A 25,250-nucleotide genomic window follows, 5' to 3' on the forward strand; every position below is an offset into this window, starting at 1 on the left:
GTGGCTTTTTCAGTGCGTCTACTCGAATTTTTATGTGGCGAAATGCGAGGGATATCTTATCAGCGGGAACATTGAGAAAATCAAAACATACGCCGCAGTGTGTGAAGGCATCACAAATAGATTGACCTGCATCAGACTCACTGATAAGCCATTTAATTCAATTGTATCTACAAGCGCAGTTCGAATCGTCTTATGGAGTTAAACTTGCATGTGTGTTGTTCGTCACTCACCCCAATGCCAGTGATTGCGAGAGTCCAGCAATGACAATAACGGATACCGCCTTATCTCTCTGGGGATTGTTGAGACATTTTTAAAAGCAAAAACTCTGGGTATTGATAGCCATTTTGGGATTTACTGTTGGGATCACTCTATCGAACTTCAGTCCATTCGTGGCTCTCTGCTAAACGAGATCTTACGACCGATTTTGTGCTACACAATCTGAGTTCTTGTCCCTGTGTGTCCAGTGTTATTGCGTTTCTTGCCTTTATCCTTTTTGTGGTGGATGCTGAAGACGTTTTTATTGGTATAGTGACGCGAGGTCACAAGTGCTGTTTTTGATTCCCCAACTCCGTCTTGTGAATTTCATTATATAAGTTTCCGCACAACTTTCTCTATACAGAGTAATGCCATCTGCGAAACGGGTACATTGAAAAGATCTTACTGATTGGATACAGCTCAGCTCTGGAAAAATATTCTGATATTTCATACTTCATAAAGAGCGGAAACTTTATTTTTTTTCTGTGCCGTCTTCTCCTTTTTACATCAAACCCACGACAAAATTCCCGTTCCACCCCTTTTCTTCGTCATCTCTATCCATATTCGTCCTGTTCTTCGTCCTTTTTGATTCTGTGAAGTGAAGGAGAAAGGCGGAAATTTGTGTGAAAGTTCGGGAAAGAGAGACGGGAGAAAAAATGGCACCGATTCTATTGCGCGGGTTTCGCTCGCTTGCCATGGGACGGCGGGTTATCTATGGAGATAGAATTATTTTGCTCGGGGGCTCAGCAAAGTATCGCCAGACGGATGTGTCCGTGCGCCACACTTCTGGTTCGTCAAATCTATGGCATCGAACCAACCAGAATGTAAGTAGAATCCTCCAGAGTTTCCCGTAAAAGAGTGTCAGTCCGGACAAATTGCATTACACTGATGAGAAATAATGAAATATTTAAAGATAAAGTGAAAATTCAACAATGCGATTTCACTCACGTATTTATTTATTGATCCGTATTACGCTGGGGGTTCAAATGCTACAATTTCCATCATGGAATAGGTGAATAATGGAGGAATGGGGATGGCAAGAGGGGGTTTGTATATTGATTTTGACACCAAAATTTCCCACTACTCACCCTAAACCGAGAGCTCCTTCAATATTTGATGCTCTGCATAGGGTGGAGGTGTATTTTCCACCTGGTTAAGTACAATAACGATGATAATCATATTCAGACCCGGAAAGGAGCTTTCCACCCACCATTTGTTTCAACACTATAATGTACAAAGTTCGCGAATATAAATTAGGAAGCACCACATATGAGAATATAGTGAGCCCCAACTCTCCACTGCATGAGCGGTCCTCTCTTCAGCACCATGAGAATGAGGCTCTCAAGGTTAAAATGCCAACGAGATCAAATTAAATAGAGGAGCACATCCTCAGTTCCAAATGAATTTCTCCGCTGCAGATGATGTGACTGAGGGTAGTAAAACGCGTGACTTTGTATTTGGACATATGTGTCAGACATATGTAATTTACAGTGCACAGTGTCGTCTATGTAATGGCAGTTTCCTGTTTGTGGATATTCTCTTGGGAAATATGTATGATGCTGAAGCAGCACAGTGAGACAATGTTGGTGTCGTCTTCGGGCATGAATATTTTGTAAACAACTCAATTTCATTCATTTCAAAACATTCAAGTACATTACTTTTTTTCCAACAAAGTCACACCACACTATGAGCAAAAAGTCTGGAGACGAAATAATAAAACATTACGAGTTTATGCTTCAATAATTTCCTGAATAAAGTATCGAAGTTCAATGATGAGTCTTTGAGTGTCATACACTTACTTCACTCCCCGATTCTTCCCTCTCTGGTTTCATTATAAGGAAATAACGGCGAAGGGTTAAGTTTGACTTGATTTCTCTCTTGATTACGAAGTTGAAGTGTTTGAAAAATCGGCAGGATAAGAAACATTAAAGGGAAATGCATAAAAACACATTCTCAGCATTCACTCTTATCTTTAGCCTTCCAATCACATTTTCTTTGTCATACTCACAAGCTGATAAGGTAAACACTCACTGCCGGCATGAAATTAACATGAGCAAGTCAGAATAATTAGGAGGTTTTTGGCAAATCAAAGACGGCTTTTATCTTGGGAAGGCAAGTCAATGCGACGATTTGAGAATGAAGTCTCACACTCTGAAATTTTCCACCATCAGTATTACATAGTTAGATATGGGTGAGTTGCTTATGAGACCTAAATACCCACATGTCGATGAAAGGGGTTTCGAAATTCTTTTTGGGGACACCGATAAAGTTCCAAGTACTTGATAAACCGTCCAAGATGCTCTCCGGGTGGAAATTTCCAGTGTGGAAAATTTGGGAAGTTTGTGTGTGGGAGTTGGAAAATTATCAATTTCATGCGTTGATGTAATTATATGAAATTTATTGCAGCAAATCAACCAGATGGAAAAGAGAACCCTACAAACAGAACGGAGGCCATCCCTATTTTCGGACCGGAGCCAACTGAAGTATGCCCGACGACTCGTGATAAAATTGGGTAGTGCCGTGATTACTCGGGAGGATGAGCATGGTCTTGCGCTGGGACGTTTGGCGTCCATTGTGGAACAGGTATGGATGCAAGAAATTCATTTGGAGGAGAGATATCGATTGAACTCCAGAGACAATTGAATTGCTATCTATTGGCCTTCAGTGATGAGATGAATAAATGTCACCACTGGCAAGATTACACTCGTCGCACCGATGAACCTGAATCTCGACCACTATCATATTATATATACCTGTAGGTTGCGGAGTGCCAACTGGAGGGACGTGACTGTATTATGGTGACGAGCGGTGCTGTCGCATTTGGAAAGCAGAAATTAACGCAGGAATTGTTGATGTCATTATCCATGCGAGAGACTCTCTCACCCAAGGATCACACCCGAGAGGTAATTACCATCGACAGCCCCTATTAAATCAGTAAACAGTATAGCGAATGAAGGAACTCTATACTGTTTTTGAATATCCACTTTGCTTATTATATACGAAAGCCCTAAGCACTGAGTTTTCACTGAAAAATTCATCATCCGCTGGTACGGAACTGTGCATCCAATATTCATATTGATGCCTATCACAGCTGGAATGAAATGAATTTCGATACACTGCAATAGTTTTTGACTTTAGCTCCATACATACATTTTTACGGTTATACTCATGACCTGACGCGTGCCTTGGAGCCATACTCACTGATTACTATCGGTATCTGCAGAGCCAGAGATTTTAGGAGTTTACTCACTGACCCATGAAACATGGAGAGTGGAAAAATTGCCACAGAACTAAAATGTACGGATGGAAAGGCATTCGGGGAGAAATTTTCCTCACACTTTATCAGTTACCAAGCGTAAGAGTTGTAAAATAATAATAACAGATTGTTGAACTTGAGATACTGTTATCACCAAATATGGTCGTTAAAGACATATCACCGAAATTTTGTGTTATCGAGAAATGTGTATCAGTTTCATTGTGTTTATTCGTAGTAAATACATGTAAAACTTTGGCTTGTTCCAGCCTGTTTGCTCTCATAAATCATTTAATTTATGATATGATGCCGGTATCATATATCTAAGAGTGTGCCAGGACCTCTATAAGGACATTTTTCATGCTTTCGCCTTCCTTTGCAGGATGCTGGGTCAATAGAACCTCGTGCTGCTGCTGCTGTGGGTCAATCAGGATTAATGTGAGTTAAGAACAATTCCAGTGTTGAAAAAATGGCAACATGAACACTATATATTATTCCTACAATCCTAATGAATATATCATGTATAGGTCACTGTATGACGCTATGTTCGCGCAATATGGGGTTAAGATTGCTCAAGTAAGTTGAAGCGAATCAATTGAATGACACAAATCAAATCAATATATGAACTCTCATCAATAATGTTATACTAAATTGAATTTTCCGCATCTCGCTTATTTCATGTCTTTATTCCTTGTTCTTTTCCGCACCCTGTGGCGCCCGCGGTGAAAGGTATTGGTGACCAAACCGGATTTCTACAATGAAGAGACGAGAAAGAATCTGTTCTGTACACTATCGGAACTAATAAGTCTAAATATTGTTCCGATCGTGAATACAAACGATGCGGTCTCGCCGCCAATGTTCATAGTGGATGAGGAAGTTACTGGACCCAAAAAGGTGAATTTCGCCGAACTTGCTTTTATGTGAAATTTGAAAAATTATTGCTCACTCAAATGATTGCCTGCACACAAATGCTATATTTTGCTTCATTCTCCCGAAAGGCAACTGCGATATGTGGAAAATAATCATGTAAATGGAGATTTTGCAATATCCTTAATGAGATACAATATGTGTATACCGGTTACGCCGATAGCTTTGTGCGAATAGGATTTTAAGCTAAGGTTTATGTACATTATCAAGTGTAATGCTTTGATGAACTTTGGAGAATGAAAGCATTTGTTATGTGTCATGGAAACTTGCATTGTGAATATTCAGGAAAGCCAGAGGGAATGAATTGATAGGATAGCGTTGTTGTATTGGCAGAACAAATTTAATCACCTAACTATAATACTGCTTTCAGGGTATTAGTATAAAAGACAATGACAGTCTGGCTGCTATGGTGGCAGCTGAAATTCAAGCTGATCTCCTGATTCTCATGTCAGACGTCGATGGCATTTACAATAAGCCACCGTGGGAAGACGGGGCCAAACTCATGTCGACGTATACATCAAATGACCGGAATGCTATACAGTTTGGGAAAAAGTCGAAGGTAGAGTATGGAGTTAAGCAATTTAATATATCATGAACTTCATGAATTCACCTCTCCAATCAACTGTATTAAAATTTCCACAAACTCTCAACAGTGAAGCAATTTGAGCAATTTCCAAATGCCAAACTTTCCTGCAAAATCTGTTCACCGAACACGGTATTCTAATAAAGTCCTTAGTCTGGATCAATTCACTCAATTTCATAAAATCTATGATGGCCAAATTGGGTATAAATTGGCCAATTGGCGCAAAAGTTAATAATCGCAACTTTCTTCTTATCGAACGTACGGCTTTTTTTGCTTCCCTCTCGCATTCTCTCATGCTACTTTAACAACTTCCATATACATTGATGTATAATTTCTCTATTACTCGCGGCAGAAAAGATATTTTGTCCCTCACACCCAGTCAATTCAAATACTCGCTGCCAGAAAAAAGAACATTTTAATCGTATGAAAGTTCATCTGACAAGAACTTGATGTAGCATCATGATGAATAATGTTTATTCTCTGCTCCAAACAAATGTATACAAACATTGAGTAAGTCGCTGGAGGGAGTAGGAAAAACACTTTTAATTTTATTAAGTATTCGTCTTTGTTCAACATGCAGTAAGAAAGTTCCAACATTTATAAGATGATGGGGATGCTGTGTATCTTGGCAGCCTCATTTTACTAGCGAAACCAGCGAGACATTATTCAATTTTTTTTTTTCAACGATAACAATCATGCATCCAACTAAGTGTTCAGACAATACAATGGAGGTCATCTGACCTTCTATTCCTCAATAAAAATAATTCAATTTATTTGGAAAAATTCTCTTGATATCTGAGAAGCTTGTTAAATTATTTCTTGCTCGTTCTCTATTTTCAGGTCGGAACTGGAGGGATGGATTCCAAAGTGAGTGCTGCTACGTGGGCGCTGGACCGAGGTGTGAGCGTTGTAATTTGCAATGGTACTCAAGAGAAGGCAATCAAGACAATAATTGGGGGGCGAAAAGTTGGGACATTCTTCACGGAAACTGGTCCGGGCAGCGGACAGACGGCACCTGTGGAAATTCTAGCGGAAAATGGTGAGTTTAAGCTCTCTGTTTCACCTCTCAGAGAGTGCATTTGCATGTTGTTGGCAAAGGTATTGTTTGCAAAATTCTTCTTTATACATTATGTTGCTTTGTTTAATTTCTGGTATTGACTCATTTGTTCGTACAAACTGCGGATGTTCAAAGGTATCACATATTATATTGTATCTTCGGGATATTTGCTCACCAGCTTACTCAGCGTTGGTTCTATGTGAAAAGTCTGTTTCAATTAATCATGGAAAATTCATCAGGACCAAAGTTTGTTCAATGCATTTCATCAATGTTGATGATGTTGATGTATGAGCTTATGGGAAGCGGAAGAAATCCATCCACGGTCTTTGCGGGTAACAAGCAAACTACACTGGGTCATGTGATTTCGCTTGTGATGTATTATTTGCTTGGAAGTTTCCAAATCTCAGAATATTGTGCATAAATTCATCTCTGAACTTTTCGGTACAACACGCTATATATAGACTGAATGAACAAATGTGTTTCATGCTGGACGAAGTGTCTTCACCCCCTCGCAGCCCGGCAAACTTTCAACTTATGATTGTTCCAACTATCCCAATTACAGCGCGCCTTGGCAGTCGAGTGCTCCAAAGTTTATCTGCAGATCAACGAGCGGACGCTGTGAATGTTTTGGCGGATTTGGTTCTCTCAAAGCAATCTTTCATCTTGGAAGCGAACGGAGTTGATCTCAACGAGGCGACCAAATCCGGCCTCGCGAAGCCCCTTCAGTCGCGATTATCGCTAACACCATCCAAGCTGAAGGGCCTCTCGGTTGGTTTGAAGCAAATCGCCGACTCCAGCCACAAGGTAAGAATACAGATATACAAGTGGAAATGCGCAGCCCACAATGAGATTACGATGGTTTTACCCATCCCGCCTCAAAATTACACATAAGATAAATTTAAGGTGTAATCTCTGCCCGGCTCTCACTCACTCACTCCTGATCCTTGAGCTAACATTACAAATTCATTTATAAAGATGAACCGGAGAAAATTTAAATAGACATTTCCGTGTGCCAGGCAAACTTTTGCACATGGACCCCTGACATGGGTTGTCTTTTGCCACACAGAGGAGAAAAATTCAATATGAAATTTCATTTATTTCAGCCTCAGAGCAAGAGCTCGTGTTGAATTTATATTGCTCACTCAATTTTGAACAAAATAATATTCCTAGTGAAAAAGCATAGAGACAAGAAATTCTTGAACACAATTGCCATCAAGGGAAATTTATCTAAAACGAAAAATTTCTACGTGAATTTGAATTACTCGACATTTTTGTCATATACATAAGTAATAGTATTGAATATTTTAGATTAAAAATTGATTATACGTTTTTTTTGCATCCTCAGCATGATTTGTGGTATTTTCATAGATGAAAAAGTGTCAGAGTGTGCTGAAAAGATTATGTAATCATTCTTAATTTTTTCTCATGTTTGTATCATAGATATATTCTAAAGGGTCGTATTATGTATATATAAAATGAGCACGGGGTTCGTTTTCATATGCATTCAAAAACTTAGTAAAATTTACTTTCAAACAATTGAGATTTTATCTCGTCTGTTTTTGAATTTACATCACATTCTACATCATGAAGATCATGAACGAAAACTGTGTGAATGCGAAAACACAAAGCATTCTTCTTCAAGCCACTCAAGAGACAAAAGAAAGAAATATTTCCCCCTGCATAACAGCAAATAGCTATATCAAATGCACGTTTAATATGTACAATTGGCCATGTCGGAAAGTATTTACACAGGTATGCCTCTCCTCTGCATTGAGACTGCACAGCAAAGTAGAGCTCAAGACTCTCTTCCTACGATGTGTCATCCAAGCGAGAGATACAATCCATCGGAAAAACCACAGAGTATAGAGTTTGAGTGTTGTATTTCGTGGGTTGAAGCTTTATTGTTTCCCTGAATATTCCACATGCTTGCACTTGAAAGTGTTCAAGAGGAAGCATTATTTGAAACAAGAGTTGCGATGGAGAAAAGAACAGGCGAGGAAAGGCAAAACTGCGGCTTACAATGAAAGAAAAAAAAAGCAGTTGAATTTTCCAAGCGAAGCTTCACTGACTTGACTAGAGTGCATAAAATAGTTGTGATCCAGTGTAATTCATGTTATAGTGTGATATACAAAGTGTTTTCAACGAGTGCGATTTGCATTGAAGGGCACTTCCTGAGTGAGATGTTTCTCCTCCCACTAACAGTGTCTATTGTTGCAATGCACACATCTTGAGAGCACGCGCTCCACTCGAAGATGTTTCATGACAATCCACCCATTTGCCGAGGAAAGTAGTAAATAATTCCCAACTTTTTCTTTGTCAGGCAATCCAAAATGTTCCATCTTATAACAAGAAGATCAAAACCAGAGAAAATACATATAACAAATGATGCCGTTAATAAAATAAATTACGTAAATCTCGTCTGTGACCGTATACGCAAAATTTTGAAAAATAATTGTAATTGGGAGTTGAGTAGACGAGCTTATTTGTAGAGTAAATTAATTCTGTTCTCAGAAATCTTTTGTCTACGTCTTAAGGACTTAAGACGAATATATATGATTAATTCCCGAGAAATGCTCATTTCTTGGGAATCCCCAGAGAGGATGAAGATTCTACAAAGAGTTGATTTTCACTATCTCATTTCTTTAATAAATTCTCTGAAGACAACGTTAGTTGCTTTGAAAGGAAAAGTTGTTAAAATATCATGAAATTATTCCATTTACACTTTCTCGCCCTAATTTAACAAAATGAGTGACATATGAAATTAGATATATAATGACACCTACAAGAGCAACCAATCTGTGTACTTAAGCTTATCATGAGGCGGAGCATTTAAGCAAATCAAATAAGTTTTTTCTTTGTTACGCAGACAATATAGTATATAAATCAATAACTAGTTAAATATTGATTATTTAAAAGTTTTAATAACATTAATTATTATTTTGGCTCAAAGATGGATTAACTCATCAAGGCGACATACATTTTTTCATCATATCATGTCAAACAGTCTATTCATATGAGATAAACACACGCGTTGCAAAGTGAATGCACGTGGATTCACTTTCCAGATAGTGCTTTCCATTAGTCTAATGGAAAATGACAAATCGCAAAACTTTGTTGAATTTTTTACTAAACATATTTGACGAACTTTTAAGTGAATTAGGTCCAGAAAGATATTTAAAAGCAAAGTGTACAAGAGGGAATTTGAATACTCAACGGTGGAATACAAAGAAAAATCCTGAATAATTGACCTTTTCGCGAATTGCATTTACGTGAACTTTCAATCTATCACCATTTGCAATTCCCACAATGCTTTCCTAATAGAAATTCAAATATCTTCATCATCTAATGTACTTTTCAATCGATTTCTTTCACACGGTGCGCAGATAGTGGGACGTGTACTGAGACGAACCCAACTGGCGGAGGATTTGCAGCTGACACAGGTCACAGTGCCGATTGGTGTTCTGCTGGTCATATTCGAATCTCGGCCCGACTCTCTGCTGCAAATAAGCGCACTGGCCATGGCCTCAGCCAACGGGTGTCTGCTGAAAGGTGGCAAGGAAGCGGTGAACAGCAACAAAGCTCTAATGGAATTGGTGAAGGAGGCACTAGGCACTGTGGGAGCTGCCAATGCTATATCCCTAGTGTCAACCCGAGAGGAGATTAGTGACCTTCTCTCCATGGATAAACACATTGACCTTATTATTCCACGTGGAAGCTCAGACCTGGTGAGGAGCATCCAACAGCAGAGCCAGAACATACCTGTGCTCGGACACGCTGAGGGCATTTGTCACGTCTTTGTCGACAGAGAAGCAGATCTGGAGAAGGCATTGAAGATAATTAAAGACTCAAAGTGCGACTATCCCGCAGGTAAATTAGCATTATGTCGCGTCCACCATTGCTCCCGAGAGTGGATTTTTCCTTCCATTACTCCTCACGTCTCTGTTCCGCATTAACTTTTCTCAAACTGCCATTCCAGCGTGCAATGCGATGGAAACGCTGCTCATCCACCGAGACCTCATGGAAGGGGACTTCTTCACCAGCGTCTGCAATATGCTTAAGGAGGAGGGTGTGAAGATATACTCTGGGCCCAAGTTGAATAAATTGTTGACATTCGGACCCGCCGTGGCCAAATCCATGCGCCACGAGTACAGTGCCCTGGAGTGCTGTATTGAAGTTGTGGACGATGTCAATGAGGCTATCGATCACATCCATACATTCGGCAGCGCCCACACGGATGTCGTTGTTACAGAGAACGGTGAGTTGCGGCCAGATAATGTTTAGGATTCACCATAATTTGATGATGAATCACTCATGTCAGAGCTGACGACACAGCGATTTAGGCCTCTGAGCATGATGTTAATTGAGACGGGCATCATCAAGGCTTGCATTGGGATAATTGAGCACATTTTGGCCACATCCATAATACGCTAACGATTCGGCAGAGAATCCACAATGCGGTCTGAACGCATGGAGGAGATTTAACTTTAATGCTGACATTGGTTAGAGGCGATTGTTATTGCTACTTTTGAAATAGAAATGAATTATGTCAGCTGCAGTTGTGGAGTCAATCATGCATAGAAAGGGACTTTTTTTTAAATATGAAAGCTTTATAGTCCAAACACTGATAGCTTTACGCAGTCCTGACAATTACGCTGTAGTCAACGCCGGTGCATTGTGATTTCAATATTTTACTACCAAAATGGAGACTAAAACATACAATGTACTCCATCACAATTCACTCAGGCTGAGTAATTTTTTCTCTCTCCAGACGAGACTGCCCGCAAGTTCCAGCAGCAGGTGGACAGTGCCTGTGTATTCCATAACGCCAGCTCGCGCTTCGCTGACGGCTTCCGCTTCGGATTGGGTGCTGAAGTGGGCATTTCCACGGCTCGCATTCACGCTCGAGGCCCCGTGGGAGTCGAGGGACTCCTGACCACCAAATGGATTCTCAATGGTACCGACCACGCTGCTGCAGACTTCGCTGAGGGCGGACCCAGGAGGTGGATTCACGACAGCCTTCCCATATAAGCTTTCAAAGTCAATAGCCTCTCGTAACGCGCAACAGACTCGCTAATTTGTGCTGAGAAATTCTGTATCCCTGTGTATTAATGGTTTAGTGTATTTATACAGAAACAAACAGAGAGAGAGAGGCCACAGTGTTGATTTGATGAAGAACTAATTTCCAATGTATATATTTTCAGTAGATGCGCTTTGATAATTTCACACAGTGTGATTCTCTTAATCTTAGATCTTATATTTGTGACATTCAGGATAGAATTGTGAAAGACGAATTTCTAGTTTGATACGTTTGATACCCTGTCATGCATGAAATTTCATTTATCTTGGAATAATAAAACTAAAAACAATTTCTATTGAAGATGCGAATGCATTACGCTGAGATATGGTTTCGCGGAAACTGAAGAGCCCAAAGGCCAGTGCATTGTGAATACTGATTTGACGACGGGACTGTCAATATGGCTGATTCGCTGTCGGCGGATATTTAGCGACCCACAATGGGCAGAGAATGAGTGAATGAAAATCCGTGGAATGTTCGCATTATCAATTTGAAGGGGCTTCTCGCAAGGATCTTCGTGGCATTCAATAAAGCCGGATAAATAGCGTCTTTATCACATCTGTCACGTCCACTTTTCACACCCTCCAACCGCACGTCATGAGATGAATTTTTCACAGCAAACAGATGAGAAAATTGCAAGTTTTCGTGGTGGGTGAGAATTATCCTGCGGCTTATGTAGATGCCGGTGGTATAGACATGATCGTGACACATAAGATATAAACTTGAGTTTTGAGCTCACATACCATTTGACGACCCGGCGAGCTAAGAAGGGCGCCCACAGTCAATTTTCTCCACCATTGGAGCAATTGAGTTATGGATGGAATGCTTTAGCGGATGAAGCTATTGATTGACTCGACGAAGCTTGGAAGAGTGCTCTATTTTCTGAAAATGACAGTAAAGTCTCTGCATATATAAATTTAACCCTTCACTTATCGTCAAGTTTCTTTTCAACCCTGAAAATTTTTATTCTTAAATTGGAATGGAGTTAATTAGTCATAAATGCATCCATTTGTCTCAATGTATGGATCATCCGGTGAATACATATCCATGAGTCACTATCCTAAAGATTAGGAGATATTTATAAACATTTTCACAAATACCTATCTTAAAGTGTGCCGAATTTTTTATTATCTCCATGTTAACAGCTCTCTAAAAATAGGCTCAAACTCAAATGTTTTCGATCGACAGTGAATTCAAATTCCCAGAATTTGGGAAACCATAAAATTCTCTGTACACCCCACTTGAATAAATTTAGCGATTTCCAACTGAAATTGAACGCCTCGATACGAACAATTAACGCACTGACCCGTTTCGCGATAGCATCCAACAAGCAGATATGTTTTTATCAATTAATCGTTCAGCTGTGAACTCATTGTTTGAAACAATCGCATTGTGTGTCGTCAGAAACAATTTGCCATCTTACTTCCGAAATGCCTGGCAACAAGGATTTTCTCAGACAAGTGCCAAACTTAGAGGCATTATTATCTCATTTCCATGGCAAAAAGTCTAGAAAAGCGATAAATCACAAGCAATCTGTCCCAGTTTAGATCAGAGTGTAAACAAAGGTTTCCGTGTGAGAGAAAAAGTGTTATGAAAAGACGTGAATTGTACATAGGAGAAGCTCTCTTGTGCCTTGGATTGATGGCAGAAGAGAAAAGGTGAAAAGTTAAGATTTTCCAAGGGCGAAGGGAAAGCTTTTTTTTTCTTCTCTGACACACATTTCGCCATAAAGGCGACAATAAATCTACCGTGAGAGAAACGTTGTTTCCAATTGATTATCTCCGTGACGGGTGATTTTATTGACCGCTTAATAAGGGGGAGCCGGAATGTGTACATGTACATAACAAACAGATAGAGCTGAATGTTTGTTTTTATGTTTTTCTTGGTGTGTTGTGTACTTTTACTGCGGAAAAATTATATACATAGAGTCTGCGTCAATCACTTGCTGTATGACAATTTTATTAAAAAAGGATCATGACGTGGGACAATGATAACCCTTTCACTGAGGCCTCGCCACTCTTTCTCTGCATTCATAATTCATGAGGCAGGAACGATGGAGGCTACTGGAATTTATTTTTTAATCCACTCTCCGCACTGTTCTTCTTCAAGCGTGACTCTCAATTTTGACTGTCGAAAGCTCTCACAAATTCGTTAAACTTTCACAACATGTCAATTACTCATGGAGAAAATTCTTCAGCCTTTTCTCAACTCGGACAACACTTGTTCACTGTATCTATTCACTCGTGACGAATGCTTTTCGAATGTCAAAAAACGTATTATTGGTCAATTCTCTCTGGTGACAAATATTTTGATATCGTGTTGCTCAATTTCTCGAAAACACAACAGATCATTATCTAAACAATGGTGATAACTGTAATTGCCTAGCTCTTATTATGCGTATGTTTATCAAAATCAAATTAATCTCGGACCAAACATGCTTCAATAACAACTTATAAATCATACTGACGCCTCTTCTATAAATGATCGGCTAGACGCTAAATTTTCAGTTTTTGGAGTGGCTGTAATCAGAGAATTATTGAGGCCATGGTCATTGAATTTTGCGCACATTCACCCCACGTAATTCAATACAGCATTCTCAATTGGATCCTAAGGCTTTCACATTGTGGATTATAGGTTTTCTACTCTAGCAGAATTAATTTCTCTTTGGCAGCCTGAAGAGGTGAATTTGCATTTCAAGTTTGTATAAACTTTGGGAATTTGCCAATTAGAAGATTTGCATCTTATTCAGGGGTGTAGAAATGCTTTAGCAACTCATTGTTAGCTTATGCGTCATAGTTGGTAACGAGATGAATGGAGTTTATTTGTAGTTTATCTTTTCACTTTGAAAAGTTATTGGATAATATATAATGTATGTGCATAATATTGAACGTATGAATTGAGCCCGGGAAAATTCAATTTTCTGCTACGTAAATCTTAATATATCATATACATATAATACTCACGGTGGTTTTTTTCCTTTCAGAATGAATTATGATTTAAACCTTTGCTCTGCTCCTTGCGGAACATTTGAAACTTCCGCATCTTGATAAGACAGAGAAGTTCGTACCTTTTAAGACAACACGAGGAAAAGCTCGCGAAACTTTGAGCAATATTCATTATTTATAATGGTCTATCATCACGCTGTCTGTTATGCTTAAATTTTCCCCATACGCCAGACTCAATTTGTCTTTATGGGATTTTGAATCATCTTATTTACACTTGCAGTGTAACAGTTGCCTAATTTCCGTTTTGACGGGACGTGGATGGATTATTTGGGTTGCCGGGCTAAAAGCCATATACACATCTTATCACGCCACAATATTGTGTCTCTCATAGAGGAATGAGCAAAGCGAGTCATACAACAAGTCTATGACCGCAATAGTATTGAACCTGAACTCAAACGTTTGAACTATAACAAGTACTGCACAAAAAGTTTTCAAGGAACTTTCAATACAGCTCTTCGAAACTTTCCTTCACACCACCTTTTGCTGGCAAACTTTTCCCTTTCTTGCTGCTGAAGAAAATGGCTCTTAAAATATTATTTCCACCACGCTTGACTGATTAGAAAATATATTTTATATTTACTTTACGTAATAGTCACAATCAAATACTAAATTATATTTTTAAGGGAGTTAGATGGACTAATTGTATGAATTAAATTGATGTCCTTTTTGTCTCTGGCACTGAAAGACATGCTATTTCTACTCCAAGAATGTGTTCTATATGGATTATGCGTTTCGGGATAAAAACCACACACGTGCAGCAGATTGAATCACATGTCTCATGTATCTTTCAAAGGATCTAGTGAAACGCTGTCGAGAAATTCACATCGCATTTTATCTCATCATTTGATCCCTCAGGTAATGCTTAGGGTGGTGAATTGGAATTATGCACATATTGCAAAAGAAATTCCCATTCTACACAATATCTAAAGTTTCCTCTCGAGAAACAGCACTGCTCTTGCTATTTTATTGAATTTCTCACGTGAAATTCTACCTCACGTCAGTTGTGCATTTCACCAGCACTGCGAGTGGCAATAAAAGCGGGAAATGCAAGAAAGGAAAGCTTAGAAATATAACACGAAAAGCGCGATATTCGTTTTATTTTCCATTCAGAGATTTTAAATCCGACAAAAGAAGTGCACAGATAGATGAAGGTTGCAATAAAGAATTAAAACATATGTTCTCAAGTGAGATATAATGCTGTTAAAGTTAATGTTATTAAAACTAAACAGCAGCAATCAATTATGGAAGAACATTGAGAATTTTCGTGCATCGCATCCACAGGAAATTGAATATAGTGCAAAACATAACAAGACAAATAAAATAAACTCTACCCTTCAATGCTTTCAGTTCATTACCTAGCTAAATAAACTAGGGCACATGGCTGTAATTTGTTAATTGAACGAGTGGTTCTCTTAAGTGTATGTAATGTTGATGGACTTTTGCAGAAGAAATTTAGTTTCAGTAAAATTTGATTCACGGTAAAACTCATCAAAACTCAGTTTTCAATTTCTCAAGGGTGTATATTATTTGGGAACCATTGGCGCAATGAGCGTTAGAAGAAAATGTCAAATGAAACTTAATGAAGAGCGCTTGACATTTTATATTTATGTGACAACTGCGTTATTTCCAAGAGTCGCTGTATTCTTTGTCAAAGTCGAATTTCTGATGAAACAGCAAACTCTTCAATGACGCAATTGGCAATCGCCAGACAACTCAACACTATAAAATGTGCGTTCAACTGATAATCATATTACGTATTTACTAGAAGAACTATCCAAAGATCAGACTCATTGAAAATATAGGTTGAATTTTTTGACGGGGCAAAAGCCAAGATGCCTTGACGTATATGAATTGATTATAGAAATGATAGGTAATATCTAAATCCACGCTCATTCCTTGAACTATGATTTCATGCTGCTTCTGGTGCACTCATTTCCATTCACAATTTACTGGAACATCTTGATTTGCAAACTCTACTGTATCCCTTCGTTGGAGGCTCATTTCGTCGTGATTTAAATGTCAATGTGTGTATGGTTAATTTTAGACCTCTTCATTCATAGGAAGATTTTACACAGTCAATGGACAGCATCAGCCTAACATTAAAAATAAACCCTTCTGTTGGCACACGTGGGAGTGCAGTGGAGGCGTCTGAAGAGCTTTAAATTTATGCTTACAAGCACCCATTATCGTGATTTAATGGGGTTCTCGGAAATTGTTAAACTTTAAAGTTTGTTTCCTCAATCCTTTTTATTTTGTACATAAAAGCATCACCGTGAGTAGGTGTAGTGCTCTCTAAACTACCCCTTTGGCAGGAAAATGTTTAGTGAACTTTAATGAGGTAAAACTTATTGAAAAACTTTCTTTGAAGGACCCTTTCTCGTTACGGAAGTTGAAATTTGATACTTTGTATGCTGACTTATCCGAATACAGCTCTGTACTAATGCAGATTATACGTGTATATATATATTAAATTTTTCGTATTACTCCTTTTTGAAATTTTACACGATGTGCATCACAATTTGTCGGAGGAAATTGTCGCCTCTTTGCACGATATTAAGCATTCAAGCACATTGAAGCAACTTCAAAATTGTCTCTGCGAAGATATACTGAAGTAGAACCATTTTGCACCAATCTCGGGGACTTTTATCATGGCTTACTTGATAGTATTGCTCAAAATTCCTCTGCGCCACCTTATACTCACCACTTTGATGGGATTTCCGTGCGGGAAAACATACCAGAAAACTACACTGGTACTATGTTGTCATTCTATAGGCGTCCTCCAGCAATTACTGCTAAGTGCAAAGAAGATTGCGGCTTGTAGCAACACGAACTACCATCGTCTTGCGGCACAAGGTTTGCGGTTGAATTGGCAATGAAAACATACTCAAGATCTTGATAGCAGCTCCATTCATCCTTAGGTCCTCGTGCGCCCGAACACACTACAAATTCAACATACCCAAACACGATATTCAAATGATATCAGAGTGTCGAATTAATTAAATACCGCTCAGACGAGCATACAATTGAAGACCTTTTGCTTTTGCTGCTGCGACACTTGATCAGATGATGCCACACAAACGACTTGCGTAATTGCGATAATGAGTTTGCACCATATTCGCGACCCTCTCACAGGCACCCAAAGACAACTTTATTGCTCTACAGAGCCTGCCAGGGAATGTGAGCACTTGCGATGTTTGCATGAAGTCAATATATGCAAACGGAATGATCAGATTGCTCAGAACGTCATTTTTGATTTTAACATTTACTTTACTTTTAATGATTCCTCTCCTATTTGAATATTGCTACTGACTTGACAATTAAGAGACTGAAGTGTAATTTTCCGCTCCATTGCTATACTTTGATGGGACGTCACTACATCTAACTTTTCCTTTGCTTGAGCAATTAATTTTCCGTACTTTTGTCTTCTATTGAGCCACCTTTCTTCCTGCCTTGAATCAATTTAAGAATGTTCATTCTCTCAACAATTTTTTCCGTGTGATAAAAATAGAGAAGAAAAACCTTATATAAAGGTGAGACACTTCGATTGCTATGTCCCTAACACTTGTACCTGTTTATATTGCCTCACCTTTCTCCTCCTCTTCGTATATTTTATATAAAATACCATGGAGACATTCAACTACTCACTTTCTTCTTGTGGGCGTTTTCAAATTCACAGGAATGAATCATATTGTTTGCGAGCATTCACAGGGGAAATGAAAATAAGTATAGGAATAACAATACCTGAAAAGAAACCCACATTCAGTACATTTTTATTCAAGCACACTGCTCTCGATGTAAATGCAGATAAAGGAGAAAAAACCTTACGATGACCGACCGTGTTTTTATCGCCGTATCCCTTCAGGAGATTGTGCAAAATCGCAGGGAGTGTGCAAATTCTTTTTGAATGATATCCCAAAATTTGGCCCTATTCCAGCATCTTTGCTCAAGAATTTTTGCTAGAAGGGAGACAAAAAGTCAAGCATATGCTTCCAAACCATACATTGTAGTAAATTTTCGCTTGTGTGATTAATATTTCATGTATTTGCCGAGCATACAAAATTTTACCTTCACTATCTTCTTCACAGCCTCGCTTTTTGCCTCCCTGCGAAGAAATTTTGTAGAGAGTTAGGAAAACGGAAGTGATTGCAACATCCTTTGGGGTAACGAATCTTCCAGGAGTTTTCACAAATTCTTCAAAGAACTAAATTTCTACATATAAGCGGGAATGCTGGGAAAAATTCAAACTATTCCTGTAACATCATAATCTTACAATCACTCGTTCTGTTGGATACAGAAAGGCCACTTTCTTTTTAACACAAGATACGGCTTTTCTCTGCTAAATATACTGAGATTTATGCTGTTCATTAAAAAATACCAAGAATTTCTGATTATACATACTCGTCTTTCTTGATCCAACTGGATTTGACAAATCTTCAACTCTTCGCATTTCTCCGTATTAACTTTTCTTTATATACATCCATTTCCTTGGTAACAATTTAGGTATACATGCACCTTTTTCATTAAGATTTCTTTAACACCTTTTGATTTTTTACAAATTTGATAATACTTTGTAGAAGCAATTTAAAAGAAAGATCAATTAACTCTGGGTAATGGAATTCTTCTTCGTCGCATTCAATGTCATAGAATAAAATTGTAATCTCCCAAGAAATAATTTCTAGGAAATCAATTTTGTCGCGTACAATGTATATTTCAATTTATATCAATACATATGTATGTGTATGCATTTACTTCCGCATCAGTCACTTCAATCTAATCGTAGATGTGTCACTTTCACCCACATGGACCGCAACGTGACCCAATCAGTCGCTTGAGGAATGTCTCTATATTGAGAGAGGTTCGGGACAAAGAGCTTTAAATCTCTTACTCAGCACCTTGAGGTGAAAAATTAAATTCACACGTGATTGAGATTGATCTTTCCGGATCATTATTCAATATTGGGAATGCAATTAAAGTTTGTTGAAGTAGGAAATTCGTTGGAAGGAGTTGAAGAGTTCTGCTAAAAGCTACAGCATGCTGGCAAAGTTTACGGAAGCTTTTAGTAAATCTTGCAGAAGACTTCCGTTGCCAAAGAAAAGTGCTTATTAATCTTGTGTAGAGATCAGTAGATTCTGTGCTTCCATGTCACCCCATCCGGTGACATTAAGAATGATGCAATTTCCACAGATAGAGCACGAGTGTAAAGTGTGTTGATTGTATTTTTTAACGCTTTTATCTTTTTTAATGTCTTAAAGCTATAACAATAATAAATAAGTGGGTATTTGGTGTTTCACTACATGCTAAGAGGTAGGAGTAACAACTTGTGAAAGTAGATGAGGTAAGTTAGTGCAGGAGTGTCCACTTGGCGGGAATCTCGTGCTTGGCTATCCGGTTGGCCGTCTCGGTGGTGTTGACGGGGGCGGATGAGGCAGGTCCAAAGTTGATGGTCTTATTGGTCTTGATCAGACGCGCTCCGTCGGCAGATGTTCGCCAGTACACCGTCTGCGCCACATTCCTGCCGGCAATGAATCTTGTTGCACTCCCAATTAGCATCTTTGCTCTTTGCGTTCCTCTGCTCACTGGTGAAACTTTAAAATGATGATTCGTGTGCACCGGGACTCGGGCTCTCCTTGAGGTGTTTGCGAGTAAACTTTTCTTTTGCCTCCTCCCAAAGAGTTGAACTAATTACAAAACTTTTCACACGCAGTCCACTTAATTTCCGCCACAACTGATGGTCAACGTCCAGAAGTTTGGAGGTGTTGTCGCCGTGTCGGTCTCTCAGCGGAATCTCAGCAAGTCGGGTGAAGCTGAAGTTGCGAAAGTGGGCAGGAGTTGCTCTCGGGTGGAGTGTCGAAAGAAGTCTGACTGCCTCACCCTGACACTGTCCTATATTTATACGGCTGGGGTTGTTATCAGTATCAGGCTACGCTCGCATGGAACACCGCTCTAGTGACGTCACGACTGAGGAAAAACTATACAGCCAGCGTATCGGACACGCTGTTTTGCCGCCAATGTGAGGAGCATGAGCTTTGAAAATGAAGGAAAAATACTACGGTTGTCACCGGGACAAAGTTTAACTCGTGAACAACCAATTTTTGCCGTCCACTCCAGTATCGACTTGTCACCATTTTTTTGCTACGCACACAATTTTTACAGAATGTCCGCCTGAATTTTTCCACTGGGATATATAGTACATCTCTTTGCAGATTTCTGTGTACACTTTTATCTTTCTCTCACTCGAAATTCACAATAAACAGCAATCTCGCTTGGTGACTGTTTTGGGCGGAAAAAGTCTACAAGCAAAAATTCATGGAGTGTTTATTGTTTACTCACAACGGCATGAATTTCTGGCGACCATATCGGCCGGCCTAATCACCAAATACTATAGATAGACGCGATGTTTCAAGGGGAAAAAAACCTAGGCAATTTCCTAATCGGCTCGCACTGTTCCTTTGGAAAATTCCCTCAACAGCTGAGGTGAAGCACTCTCCAAACGCACGGTGAAAATTTTCCAGACACGCTCTAAATCACTCGGCGATCGCGTGAAGGCGAGTCACACTTTAATCCGCCGGCTATCACTCACTCACCAGTCACAGTCGCCACGAGACACTCTGACGCTAGAGCCTGTCGACTCCCTCATTTTTTCGGCATCCTGCACCAGACGCCCCAAAAGTGCATAATAAATGGTCCAGATGGCTCATCCGAGCAATAAAGCCAGCGTCGAATTTTCATTAATTGAGCCATTTCTCATTAAATGTCTGAATCGCTTGGCAATTCTGGAGTGGAATTAAGAAGGCACTCTTGATAAGCTTTCAGCTAATTGAAGTTCATTGAGACCGAAGTGTTTAATTATCAAAATACGCTACAGATTGCCGCTGTGCGTGCGCTGTGAGACTCAGAGCTTTGTGCCAATGCTGCAAAACCAAAACAAACCATTTGTATTTTGAACCCTGTATAGTTATCAAGGAAATTTGACTCTAAGCCATTGCACTATGTTCAGTGGAGCAGTTTTAGTTACGCAAGTCGTCATGAAAAATATTTTCCAATGCGGGAAATTAATCCGGATCTCTGTCATATCACACTGTGGACTCAAAATCAGGGTCAAGAGAACGCTGTACTTAATCCAATGGTAATATAGTACAGGGAATTATATGTTTACCAAAACAGGATTAATACAGATATCGCATTTTACCGGAAAATTCAGGCAAATGCTAACGAAAGTCTGCGAAACAAGGTTCGTGAGAGGGAAATATGTAGGTAGTAATTGAGCTGGTCGAATTTATTACAAACTGAACTGGAGTTTTGAGTAGTTTGCATTGTGTGAAATTCTCTATAATATTGCAGATTTATTTCGACAATATTTAATCGAGAAAAAATAGCATTACGGAACCATTTGATATCTTCAAGTGGGAATTTATCAAACGTGATTGGTGAAGGTTGTTTGGAAATAAATTACTCATTTCTCTTGTTGGTGGAAATTTTCCGCATTTCAGATCAAAAAATTAAAAGATAATCAAGTATATTTCTTCCTCCGCACTGGAGAAGCTCTAAGTCTAAAATGAAAATGAGAAACATTCTCGGGTGGAAGAAATGCAAAAAGATGAGTTATTGATTTTCTTGAGTAAAATTGATGAATTCATCCCACGACCATCCGCGAAGAACTAATAAATCATGCTTGAGAGAGCACAAATACACAATTAAATCCTCATTGGCCGATGATTCATCGAATTTTCTGAAATTAATTTAAAATCGTATCTCAAACAGCAAATATTGCCGCTGATGATGCCAGTCTTCGTCCGGGAGACTCGACTCGGTGGAACATTTCCGACTATGGGTTTATCTGACCGATATTGACACAGTTCAACGAAGTGCTTCTTTTTGTTGTCTTATCAACTGTTTTGCTTTTTCACGAAATTATCACCGCCCCAGCAGATAGAGGGTGCACTAACTCTCTTTCATATGCCTTTCGCCTTGATTGGGAATTGGATGCAGCGCGTCTTGGAAGCGCGTGAAGCACTTCAATTTATTTGCCATAGAAAGCAGGACAATGAAATGTGGGATATCAGAAAAACAACAGATTCACCAATTTGTTACATACATGCCAATTAATTTCCTCTGATTACACAAAGGGATCCAAGTAAAAAGTTTCGTGGCGCAAATAAAATTGTGCATTGTTAATTAATTGGTTCTCTTTTTGAATATTTTATATTACCCAAAAGCTTTTCGTAATCAAACTAATTGCGCCACTGGTTTGCTTCATTTGTTCTTCACGTGATTCCACCCTATATTTAATTATTTCACACAGAAAATAAATTTTATTTATGCTTCAAATGAAAGTATGGGATGATTGTATGTACAGTCCAATGGGAAAATAACGTCTTTCATTTGAAATTCTGTACTAAAATGGAGTAGACCGACTTTCGTCAAGTCCAGGGATTGGAAATCGTCACTTGCGGGCCTGAAGCCAATACGAGCGGAAAGCAGCTGATTGTCAGTGCCGTTTGTGGGACTCTTATCGGCAAGAGAGAAATTGTTGCGTAACACTTGTTCATAGAAGATGAATTTCGCCGGTAAAGTCGTGCTGCTCACAGGTGCCTCTTCAGGTATTCTACACACTTATCGCATTCATAATTTTATGGATTACTCACGAGAGCTTTCTTTTGAAGGTATCGGCTATGCAACGGCGCTTCATTTGGCCAAATTGGGTGCGAGTTTGTCGCTAACGGGACGCAACGTTGAGAGTCTCACGAAATTGATCAGCGAATGTCCCAAGGCTACTCCTCAGAAGCACTTCTTGGTGCCCGGTGACATCACCAATGAGAGGGACACCGAGAGGATTCTCACAGACACCATCAAAGAGTACGGAAAACTCGATGTGCTCATCAATAATGCCGGAATTCTCGAGCCGGGAACCATTGAGAACACCAGTCTGGAGCAATTCGATCGCGTGATGAACACCAACATCCGCTCGATTTACTACCTCACCATGCTGGCCACTCCGCACCTCATCAAGTCGAAGGGCAACATCGTGAACGTGTCCAGCGTGAACGGGATCCGCTCCTTTCCGGGCGTGCTGGCGTACAACATCAGCAAGGCAGCCGTGGATCAGTTCACAAGGTGCGTGGCACTGGAGTTGGCGCCCAAGAACGTCCGCTGCAATGCCGTGAATCCGGGAGTGACCGTGACGAATCTCCACAAGCGCAGCGGCATGTCCAACGAGGCGTACGAGAAATTCCTCGAGCACTCCCGGAACACTCACGCTCTGGGACGACCCGGCGATGTGAAGGAGTTGGCGCACACCATCGCCTTCCTGGCCAGTGACCAGGCATCCTTCATCACGGGAGCTTCGCTGCCGGTCGATGGAGGACGCCATGCCATGTGTCCACGATAGAATGCTCTCGATTTTCCTATGTTCCCTGATCTGTCCTGATGGTCTCCAGAGTGCCTTAAATGCATTTGTGCGATTTATTTTTGTAAAGACAAACTTTTTATTGCAATATAAAGCAGAGATTGAAAACGATTGAACATTGAAGTGTTTGCCAAAAATATATATGTATTTGTCCACTTCCGATATCTACACAAAAGGCGAAGTGAGTTCAAGGAGAGCCACAGAACGTCCTCTTGTGCGAGATTTATGCAGCGAAGCATGAATCTATCTGGGGCACATAACGTGACGTCCACCGCAAACTGGCAAGTTGGAGCCTGTGATAAAGGACGCCTTATCGCTGGCCAAAAAGGCTATGCCTTCTGCCACCTCATCAACTGTACCAACTCGTCCCAGGGCGTGGGTGCCCTTGCCGCGCTCCAGGAACTCCTCGTAGGTCTTATCGTCCATTCCGCCGCGCTTGTGAATGTCCGTGATGATGACGCCAGGATTAACAGCATTAACGCGGATTTGCTTCGGCGCCAAGTCGAGAGCTGTGCACTTAGTAAATTGGTCCACCGCGCTCTTGGACATGCAATAGGCCAGAACATTGGGGAAAGAGCGAGTGCCAGCAACACTCGACACGTTCACAATGTTGCCCTTTGTCTTCACCAAGTGGGGCACAGCGAGCATTGTCAAGTGGTAAAGAGACCTGGAAGATCAGGGAAGAGTGTTCCAAATTTCAAACAAATGTATTCAAAGCTTAGGATAATGTAGAACTGGAGTCCAAGTCCAGTTAGTTATATTCTCCAGTTGAAACACATTCAAATAGAAAGCAAAAAGCACACTCTGAAGATAAAGTGCTTTCATTAAAACTTTAATATATCCGCTTTATTAAAGCAGTTATGAAAGAGTGGGAGGAAAGCTTCTCAATTTACATACCTGACATTGGTGTTCATAATTCTGTCGTACTGCTCCAGAGAGGTCTCCTCAATAGATCCGCTCTCCAGAATCCCAGCATTGTTGACCAGAACATCCAGCTGACCGAAATGCGCGATGGTATTGTTGATAATCTTCTTGGCATCCTCTTCATTCGTGACATCTCCCTTGATAATCACATGACTACGTCCAGAAGTGGGCGATTTACACTTGCCCAGAGTCTCCCGGAGGCGCTCCTCATTGCGACCCGAGATGGCGAGTCGAGCGCCCTCCTTGGCGAACAGCTCTGCCGTTCCCGCACCAATTCCTGCAATATTACCATGACAATTTCCCCTCGAAATGCACGAATAATTGATTTCACGCCATTACCTGACGATGCTCCGGTGATTAAAACAACCTTCCCCTCGAAAGCCATTGCGAAACTGGTAATTGCGATGCCCAAAGATGCCTCTCGACGCTGATAAGATTAATTGAAATCAATAAATTGCTGTTGTGTAAGCGCTCAGATATCACTGTACTACTGACTCTGAAGACACATAGAGTGCCTCATCCTCAGTGGTATCTCCATTTGCTCCATTTACAATTACGTACGCTATTAAATGTTGTATTATATTAATTACCTACCGCTATCTCCGGATTCTCAGTAAATAATGTGCGTGTGTCAAAGAGCTTGACGAAATAAATTCAAATTTTAGTACCTCTAACGATTCATGGCACACTGAAATTTATTCGATTTATTGAAATGCATCACGATAAAATATTGTCATAAAACAGTTTAGATGAAATTAAACAAAAA

The 25,250-nt window shown here is 39.9% G+C and overlaps 3 protein-coding genes across 3 annotated transcripts; 2 read left to right on the forward strand and 1 right to left on the reverse strand.

The window, feature by feature from the left end:
• The first annotated feature begins 839 nt into the window (after nt 1-839).
• LOC132265444 (delta-1-pyrroline-5-carboxylate synthase) lies at nt 840-11,452 on the forward strand. Its single transcript, XM_059766139.1, has 12 exons — nt 840-1,079; nt 2,662-2,838; nt 3,015-3,158; nt 3,891-3,946; nt 4,036-4,084; nt 4,238-4,402; nt 4,806-4,994; nt 5,859-6,057; nt 6,638-6,879; nt 9,459-9,942; nt 10,052-10,330; nt 10,844-11,452. Exons 1-12 carry the CDS (start codon nt 912-914, stop codon nt 11,101-11,103), a joined length of 2,412 nt encoding a protein of 803 aa, XP_059622122.1. The 5' UTR covers nt 840-911; the 3' UTR covers nt 11,104-11,452.
• A 10,994-nt stretch (nt 11,453-22,446) lies between these two features.
• LOC132260702 (3-oxoacyl-[acyl-carrier-protein] reductase FabG-like) lies at nt 22,447-23,676 on the forward strand. The gene is made up of 2 exons (XM_059759011.1): nt 22,447-22,754; nt 22,818-23,676. The coding sequence occupies exons 1-2, from the start codon at nt 22,709-22,711 to the stop codon at nt 23,540-23,542; spliced, it is 771 nt and encodes a 256-aa protein (XP_059614994.1). The 5' UTR covers nt 22,447-22,708; the 3' UTR covers nt 23,543-23,676.
• A 106-nt stretch (nt 23,677-23,782) lies between these two features.
• On the reverse strand, nt 23,783-25,042 carry LOC132260694 (uncharacterized oxidoreductase TM_0325-like). The gene is made up of 3 exons (XM_059759000.1): nt 24,824-25,042; nt 24,458-24,761; nt 23,783-24,227 (listed from the first exon to the last, which is right to left on the reverse strand). Exons 1-3 carry the CDS (start codon nt 24,867-24,869, stop codon nt 23,804-23,806), a joined length of 774 nt encoding a protein of 257 aa, XP_059614983.1. The 5' UTR covers nt 24,870-25,042; the 3' UTR covers nt 23,783-23,803.
• Between the last annotated feature and the right edge of the window lie 208 nt (nt 25,043-25,250).

Source organism: Phlebotomus argentipes, unplaced genomic scaffold (assembly GCF_947086385.1).
Source record: "Phlebotomus argentipes unplaced genomic scaffold, Phlebotomus argentipes genome assembly contig_6, whole genome shotgun sequence".
Classification (NCBI taxonomy): domain Eukaryota; kingdom Metazoa; phylum Arthropoda; class Insecta; order Diptera; family Psychodidae; genus Phlebotomus; species Phlebotomus argentipes.

Excerpts from the sequence above, each read along its gene's own strand:
- LOC132265444 (XM_059766139.1), top strand. The coding sequence starts at position 912 with ATGGCACCGATTCTATTGCGCGGGTTTCGCTCGCTTGCCATGGGACGG. Across the intron at positions 2,839-3,014 it reads TGGCGTCCATTGTGGAACAG|GTTGCGGAGTGCCAACTGGA; the intron begins GTATGGATGCAA and ends ATATACCTGTAG. Across the intron at positions 10,331-10,843 it reads TGTCGTTGTTACAGAGAACG|ACGAGACTGCCCGCAAGTTC; the intron begins GTGAGTTGCGGC and ends TTCTCTCTCCAG.
- LOC132260694 (XM_059759000.1), bottom strand. The coding sequence starts at position 24,869 with ATGGCTTTCGAGGGGAAGGTTGTTTTAATCACCGGAGCATCGTCAG. Across the intron at positions 24,762-24,823 it reads AATCACCGGAGCATCGTCAG|GAATTGGTGCGGGAACGGCA; the intron begins GTAATGGCGTGA and ends GTAATATTGCAG. Across the intron at positions 24,228-24,457 it reads ATTATGAACACCAATGTCAG|GTCTCTTTACCACTTGACAA; the intron begins GTATGTAAATTG and ends CTGATCTTCCAG.
- LOC132260702 (XM_059759011.1), top strand. The coding sequence starts at position 22,709 with ATGAATTTCGCCGGTAAAGTCGTGCTGCTCACAGGTGCCTCTTCAG. Across the intron at positions 22,755-22,817 it reads GCTCACAGGTGCCTCTTCAG|GTATCGGCTATGCAACGGCG; the intron begins GTATTCTACACA and ends TTTCTTTTGAAG.